This window comes from Aptenodytes forsteri, unplaced genomic scaffold (assembly GCF_000699145.1).
Source record: "Aptenodytes forsteri isolate BGI_AS27 unplaced genomic scaffold, ASM69914v1 Scaffold322, whole genome shotgun sequence".
NCBI classification, from domain to species: Eukaryota; Metazoa; Chordata; class Aves; order Sphenisciformes; family Spheniscidae; genus Aptenodytes; species Aptenodytes forsteri.
In genome coordinates this window covers 391419-399702 of record NW_008795045.1, presented here as the reverse complement: position 1 = coordinate 399702, position 8284 = coordinate 391419, and the positions used below count along the sequence as shown (strand labels likewise).

Below are 8284 nucleotides of genomic sequence, written 5' to 3'. Positions count from 1 at the left end.
TTTTAAGTTCCAGCTACAGCCGTTTTCTTTTTGTTACTGAATGAAGTAAGAGATGGCTGTACGTGAGCCAATGTATTTATGGGATTTTAGATTCACAATTACAGCCATGAACCAATGCAGAATGCCTACTTGAGCAGCAGTAAAACTGATTAACTGTTGTTGTCCACTGAACTGCATGTAAAGGAAGCTAATTTGGGAAAAGGCAAAAGAGTAAGAATGAAACACCCAGTACTTATTTTCTAACAGTGAAAACAAAGCTTTACAGGATTCTTCCTCAAACAGTTCTGGAAATACACTTTATTATAACCAGTCCTGGAACTCTCCCACCGTAAAAGCCGAACTTGTTATTTCTACCCTTCTTCCTCTGTCAGCACTCACTGAAGGATTTTGTTTGACTCAATATAAGTGATGTATAATCGCAGCAAATAATGATTAGAACAAGACCTGCTAGCTAACAGTGGTCAGTGAAAAAAAGTTTCCTCTGTACTATGCTCTGAAAGGTTAAAAATATGCACATGAAATGTAACACAAGTAATGTTGAACTGGTATTTTCAATACTTCCCTGTCTTTTGAAATCTGCAGAAAAATTGCACGTTCGTTCTGGTCTACCGCTTGCTTCCTGCTAGTAATTTCACAAGCAAGGCACCTTACTAGTAAATTTTACTCTACCATTCTAAGATCATACTTGGGACTTACAAAGTGCACTCAATTGTGGTAGTATAGACAAAAATTTTGGAAAAAAACCCACTTGGCTGAATGCACATACCCCTGAAAAAGCTCCTCCTGGCACATAAATCAGGAACATGCTTAAAGGGTACTGCAAGAGGAAAAATGGAAGCAATCGGAAGCATGAAATACAGGTCCTTTACATCTTCAGATTGAAACTTCATACTTGATATATTTTAACCTATGAGAATTACTGGAGGCTGCAATAATTTTCTGCTTGCTTCACTGAAGAACGACAGGCCTCTTAACATGAGAATCTGTGGGCTTCGCTCACAAGCAGCTAACGGAGCTAGCTGTGGGAGCAATGGAAAAGGAACCATGGAATTTTACTACTGCGTTATCAATGTTTTTTTCCCCATACATTCAAGAAGTGTTTTCTATGAATATTCACACCTGCCTAAGAAAAGATGCAACGATACTTCTGAAACAAATCTTCAAGCCACCAGTGCTAAATTGTGTTTTATTTCCAACAATTAGCCATTACAGTATCTGAAACAAAAAGTGTCCAAAATAAATAGCTGACGATGAAGCATCAGAATACTACCGTCTTCGCTACTGCTGTGGCCCCCTTAATGTTTCCTGCTTTTCAACCTTCACTCTTCAGATTCTCCCGGCCTACGGATATCATCAATCTTCAGAATCATTCTAACAACCTGAGTCGCCAGAGAAATCTGCTGTTTCTTACCAATCAAGGTTTCTATAACATGCTGCTGCTTCATATCTGCCAAAGAGAAGCAGAAGAATTAGATACCCTCCTCAAATCTAGATACAACATTTAACCCGAGATAGTAATTTCCATGTAATTTTAAAGAACGTTTTAAAATTCTTACTCTTGGCTACCATAGCTGACAAACAATTTGTACAAACTGCAGTTTTATGTCTGGGTTCTTACCAAAGATCTTGGAACATTAAGATCCGAACTCTTTTCCCAACTAAGTCTTCCCCCGCTGTAGCTTTTCACCTTTCTGCATTATTTTTTGAAGAGTACAGTTTCCACGTACAAATATTAGAAGCATCCTAAGGGCTGAGCAACCACTAAAGAAGTTCAAATGCCGTAAAGCAGAAACACCTAATCAAAGAGGGGTGATGAACTGACATAAACACGATGTCTTACATTGTGTTCCAAAATTTACCACCTTCTTTTCCAAAAAAAGTAACAGAATAAGAGCGTGAAAAGTGTACGTCCAGATGAAAATAAGTTTTCATACATTGGTTTCTTAGTCTTCACATGCTTGTCACACGTCTATATATGCAATACGCACTGGTGTGAACAACGCTACCTAAAGATGTTTCCAACCTCTAGTTTACTTCTTCACAAGCTGTTTCTCAAAACAACTGTTTGTAGGGCTGCAGCGTAAACTGGATCACTAGAACTGCAGTGTTTAAAACACAGCCTGCTCCTGCCTCATCGTGAGTAGCTTTTATCCCTGCACCACAACGTCAGCCAACATCTTCAACTAATCTTGCCACCAAATAAAGGTTTTCAAGCAATTACACATTTTCTACCTGGTAGACATGCATGTATCTCTCCACCTGCATTGCCATTTATTATGGCAAGGGGCAAGAGTTCGTAACTGAAGTGATGCTCGGGTTGGGGGAAGAAGAAGAAAAAAAAAAAAGAAAAAGAAGAAGGGGCTGAGAGGCAAAATAGTAAGTGTTTTGATCTTCTGAGAAAGAAAACCCTGGTATGCTCCTCCTTCTCCCCACTGCAGTTCTTACCATTCGTTCCTTTCTGCAAACAATCAATGCCGAGGGCAGGATTATTTTCTTTCACTTGCCTAGCCCGCACTTCAGTCATAGTCTGTATTGGATTCATACCACTGTTCTCCGAAAGTGCCATGGGAATTACCTCCAGGGCATCTGCAAAAGCTCTCATAGCATACTGTTCCAAAGACGGGCACTAGGGGAAAAGAAATTTAAATTCATACAGCTGTTAACTCCGATGTTACCAAAAGCAGATTTTCACACTAGCTGTAAAATATATACACAATATGCAGATTTTCTTGGGAATATGCATCTCAGTAACTGAACGAATACCTTTGGATGATAACTACTTGCAAGTTAAAACAATTTTAAACTGCTCTTATCACAAAAGGAAAAAGGTACTGGCAACGACTTTTTACAGAGAAGGGAAGGAAGACTTTTAACGTTGGTTATCAGCGCATGTCAGGAAGTTCCACGATATGCACTTTCTGGAAGGTCTTTGAAGTTTTTTTGGACTCTCTTAAGACGGACTTAATCCTTATTTTCCCTTCATAAATTAAAGAAAGTTGTAACCGTTCCTTTCTTACCTTATCTGCTGCTTCACTGACTGCCAAGGCACAAGAAATTTCAGCTGCACCACCACCATACACAATACGATTATCACGAATGAGATTCCGGATTACACACAATGCATCATGAAGAGATCGCTTCGCTTCTTCAATAATCTGGAATTATAAAATAGCATATATTTTACAATATACACAACTGAAGGCCATGAAGGTGTATTTCCTAATACAGAAATGGAAACTGCAAATGAACTGTAGGATCTTTTCATGGCTCTAACGCAGCTCTGCTGCTGCTATGTTATACTATTTCAAAATATAAAATGTTAGACATCCAGTGGCAGAGAAGGAATAAAAAAAAACCCCGCACCTTTTCAATGTTATTTGTTAAATCTATAAATTGAAACGACAAAAAACTTACATGATAAGGTTTTCAATCTTGCATATTTCCAAGACACAAACCACTTAAATGCCAACATTATTTTCAGACTGCAATTTGTGTCAACTCCCAACTTCAACAGATGTAGAAGGATTTAACAAGTTGTGCTAACCTTTAAAGCAGTATTTTTGCTTTTTTAAAGAACTCTTCACACTAGGGGTTATGTTCTTTTCTTCCTAAGGTTTTTCACTTAAAGTAGGACATGACCTATACTAAATATTATTTAACACTAACAGTACAACGAAGAATGAGGTTAAGTACATAAGCATTTAAAATGGTCTCATTCTGTGTGTGTGTGTGGGTTTGTTTTGGTTTTATTTTTTTTTTTTAACTGGACTAAATCAGAAGTGACATACCTAGGACTATAATAAACCCAAATCTTTCAAAAATGCTAATACGTCTTTACTCATAAAAGCGACCCTCCCATGAGAAGAAACAAATTAGAGCATCCACAGGTAAAATTATTTCTATATTTATGAACTATACGGTCTAATAGTGAGCAAACAAAGTTTTCATTCAAAAACAGAGGATGTGAATCTAACGAGTGACTTCTAACACAGTCACGACTGCTTACAACCCTCCCCCCCTTCTATTTGTCCACACTGCAAGGAAAATTTAGACAAAACCAAGAAGAGTTAATATGCTTTTGAAAGAAACTATGCATTCTGCAACTTATGTATCAAGTATTCGTAACAAACTAAGCATCTCACCATTTTATTTCCTCCTCTAATGAAAACGGTCACAGCTCTGGAATTCTGACACTGTTCAATGACAAGCATTCTGTCCTTCGTTGTTCCAAAGGAGATCTCTCGGACAATACCCGCAAAACCCAGTTTCTCTGCTGTGAGTTCACAGAAGCGAGGAACAATGCGTCCTCCAGTTGCAATGGCGATTAACTGCAGTCAAACAACCATCAATTATTTTGAGAAGACTTTTCCATTATGTTTTTCATAACATAAAGAGAAGAGAATCTGTCAAGTGCCTACTCCAAAAGGTTAGCTTCCCATCAGTTCAAAGTATTTCAGGCGATGCCTTGTTTCTGCAAGCAGCGAGACTAAAGCAGAAACATTCCTAGCCACACGAAACTTTTACCAAGTAACATGCAAACACTCCAATTATAAACCATTATTCCATTCATTGTAGGTTCTTCCCACAGATCCCCAATGACTTTTCTCCAATACCTACCCTAAACATGATTACGCAGTTCTACCCAGAAAGCCTGAACTTTCATTGGTACAGCGTATTACTTAACAAATGTTTGAGAACTGGTACAAAGCCCAATTTTACAAGATTTTACTTACTTCTATTTCAGGTCCACCAACCCAACGAACAGCAGGCAGCTCATTCTGGAGCAACAAGTGATTTGCCTCATCATCAAAACCCCACTGGCAAATAGCAAGGTTCGCACCAGTGTCTTTTATCTGAAAGTAACACAGAACATCAATCTTCTGATCAGAACTAACACGGGAATGAAAAACAATCTCTTCATGGTTTTAATTCTCCTAATTTTCTCAAAACACAAGTCTGAAAAAGAACCACCTGTCACATACAGAGATCAAAGTAAATTTCAAACGAGGATGGTCTCTTTCTTACGTAAACTTAACTTTTATTCATAGCCTTACAATTGCTTGTATGTTGCCTACTATCAGGATTATTAGCTCATTTCCAGAAATAAATCAATGCATTATGCTATTTTGTGCAAAGGCTATGAAAAATGTAGAAAACAGAGAAATAATCTTAAAAGACTACCTGTTTCACCATCTCTTCGAACTTCTCCTTTTCATATTTCTGCAGTGCCTTGTAATCTTCCACAGACGTGACATCAAGCTTATGCTTGGTTTTAGGCTTAGGTGGTTCGAACGGACAAGTAAGGATTGCAATTTTAGCATCTTTAAGCTCCTGTACAATTAAAAAGTTGAGTTTTGAACTCAGTAACACCTCTTTCTTGTATTTGCAAAACATACAGACGTATCTTTAAAAACACAGAGACAGGAGACAACTTGAAGATCATTTGACTCATTCTACAGTGAAACTAACTATACCCAAATAATTCCATCAAAAGCCTCTATAACCCATGTAGAACAAACTCCAGTTTCAAGACACCATTTAAGCCCTTAACAATCTTTACCAACAGTGTCTTTTTATAGCTTAATGTTTAAAAAAACAGAAAAAAAACTTCAATGAAACCATTATTTGCCCTATCCACCATGACCGTCGAGAATACTACATACTCATCTTCACAGCCACCTTTACATGACTGCTATTTTCCACCAGTCTTCCTTTTTATAGGATAAACAAGTGTCACGTACTAGAAAAATATTTTATAACAGTAGAAATTTTAAATTGCCTCCATCTTTCTTGAAGTACGCTGCACAAAGACTTGGAGTCCTTACCTACACCAAATCCAAATATAATAAAGGGACAGCTTCTGGGGTGTTCCAAACAGGACAACATGACAACTCGTAGAGCTTAAGCAGCGTTTCTTGATACTGAGTTGCAGTAAGCATCGTAAGCATATCACACACTATGGATGATTATTTCTGCTTCAACATAGAACTCTGCACCTGTCCTCACTTAGTTGTACAGTAACACCCCCCCCATCATTTCTCAATTTCTCACAATTATTGTAAATTCTAACTTGGTCTCTTCCAACATGAAGAATTTAATGCTCCTCTCCCCTTTCTCTGTTGATATATGGGTGAAAAAACAAGCCAAACCACAACAGTGTTTAAATACTTCAGAAATGCTACGGCAGCATTTGAAGTGGGCTAGACAATCTCATTTAAGCCATTACAGATGAGAGACGTGCACAGTGACATCACTTACTTTAGGCATCTGTGGATGACTGAAATCTTTATCCACAATCACTCCTTTAACCAACTGTGTATCTTCCAGTCTACCTCCCACTTTGCCTTGTACTTTGATCAGCTCAAAATCAACATCTCTACGTTCCATATCTGCTACTGTCAGTACAGCATTTACAGCAATTTCTGCCATTTGTCTGTGACAACGGTTAACTCTAGGTTTAAAAAAAATACAATAAAGTTGCATTACATTTCCACAATTTGGAAGAAAAAAGCGATTCTATCAATCTCAAACAGAAAAAAGTATCACTATAGCTAACAACTTTTGTATGCTCCATTAGAAGAGAGGGTTCTTCTTGTTTGTTCACAGAAATAAAAGATGCTAAATATGGCAGAAAACAGAACACGCAATATGGTTCGTCTAAGTAGTCTTTGTGGACATAGTGTCAAGATACAGATTTGAAACAAGCGAGGAGAATTTACTACTAAGAAACATTAAAGTCACAGAAACCACTGTTAAGACAGCCCTGCAAAGGAAGCCCTTACAATGTCTGAATTTATATGCTATACATAGAACCTATAATGAAAAATGCACTTATGGAACTAGCCTATAAAATTTTTTTTTTTAGGGGAAAAAAACCAAAAAAACAACCTTTAAAATATAACACAATTATTTTTAAAAGGTTTGCATTACTCTTGCAATTTGCTACGATGCAGAAATCTGGAACTAACAGGTTAGAACGAAATTGATTTTGCAGCTGTTTAACCTCATGGAACGGACCCTTTAGAGAAAAAGGATTCACAATTTCTTATCCTGAGACATGGGTCCGTTGAGAAATTAGCCAAAATCAAACATAAAAGAGCCTTCAGCAACCAATCCAATAACACAAACAATTTAACGATCCATCAAAACACCAGGATTTCTCCTTTCAACTCAAAGCGTTTTTAAGGGAAACTTAAATATTATTCTGAATTTTTTTGTGACTTACACTTTAGAGCCTAGTGTTGTCTTTGCTGTCTGGATCAGAGGTTCAATGTTCTGTGGATCAACTGGAAAGCTGTCACTGATTTTGTCTAGATGTTCAATAGCAATGCGGGCTGCCTGCTCGTAACCATCTGCTATTCTGATAGGGTGAATACCACGATCTAGTAATTGCTCAGCCTGTTCCAATAACGCTCCAGCCAGAACTATAAAACAAAATTTTAAAATAATGTTTACTCTTCCACAGATTTGAAGCATCATTTTTACTACATTTTCAAAAGATTAAAAAGTATGCCTTCTGATTTTTTTCTGTAATATTTTAACAGTTCAAAGTTTCTTAAATGACAAAACAGCCCTAAACAAACTGCTACTTGCTGTGCTTCGAAAGAAAACTGCATTATGTTAGACCAAAAAGAAGCACGGACACCAATGCAGGACAGGCAGAAGATTATGGAAGAAAATTATGGAGAAAAATTTTGAAAGTACAAAGAGGACTCTCAACACTAACTTAAACTGTAACCATACTTCGAAAAGACACAAAAGCGTCTTTCTGATTCATCTTCTTCTATACATATACATACTTCTAATACAAGAACTGACAAGAACACTGAAGCAGTAAATACTCTAAAAACGTGCTACAGAAAAGCTACTGTTACTTCACACAAAATTTCTTAAAAATAGCTGAAGAAGCTTGATTTTAAAGCTGGAAAAGCTAAGTTAAATTTAAAGTATCTTCTTACCAACAACTCCAGTAGTTCCATCCCCAATCTCGTCATCTTGAGATTTAGACAGCTCCACCATAAGTTTGGCTATCTGGTGATCCACATCCATCATATTCAGGATGGTAGCACCATCATTTGTCACAGTCACCTCACCATCTTTGTCCACCATCATTTTATCCAAGCCTAAAAAAATATACTCAAAGCATGAAGGAAAATCTAGAACGTCCAAAAAACAATTACTGAGAAAGAACCATTAAAATTATTTCATTATTACCATTGGGCCCAAGGGATGTTCTCAGAGTACTTGCTACAGCCTTTGCTGCCATTATGTGAGACTATGAAAC

The 8284-nt window shown here is 37.2% G+C and overlaps 1 protein-coding gene across 1 annotated transcript; it reads right to left on the bottom strand.

Annotated features, from left to right (window-relative positions):
• Window positions 1–1162: 1162 nt before the first annotated feature.
• On the bottom strand, window positions 1163–8284 carry CCT5 (chaperonin containing TCP1 subunit 5). Its single transcript, XM_009276973.1, has 10 exons — window positions 8215–8284; window positions 7959–8123; window positions 7226–7424; window positions 6259–6451; window positions 5182–5331; window positions 4734–4853; window positions 4143–4328; window positions 3018–3155; window positions 2446–2626; window positions 1163–1447 (listed from the first exon to the last, which is right to left on the bottom strand). The coding sequence occupies exons 1-10, from the start codon at window positions 8264–8266 to the stop codon at window positions 1320–1322; spliced, it is 1512 nt and encodes a 503-aa protein (XP_009275248.1). The 5' UTR covers window positions 8267–8284; the 3' UTR covers window positions 1163–1319.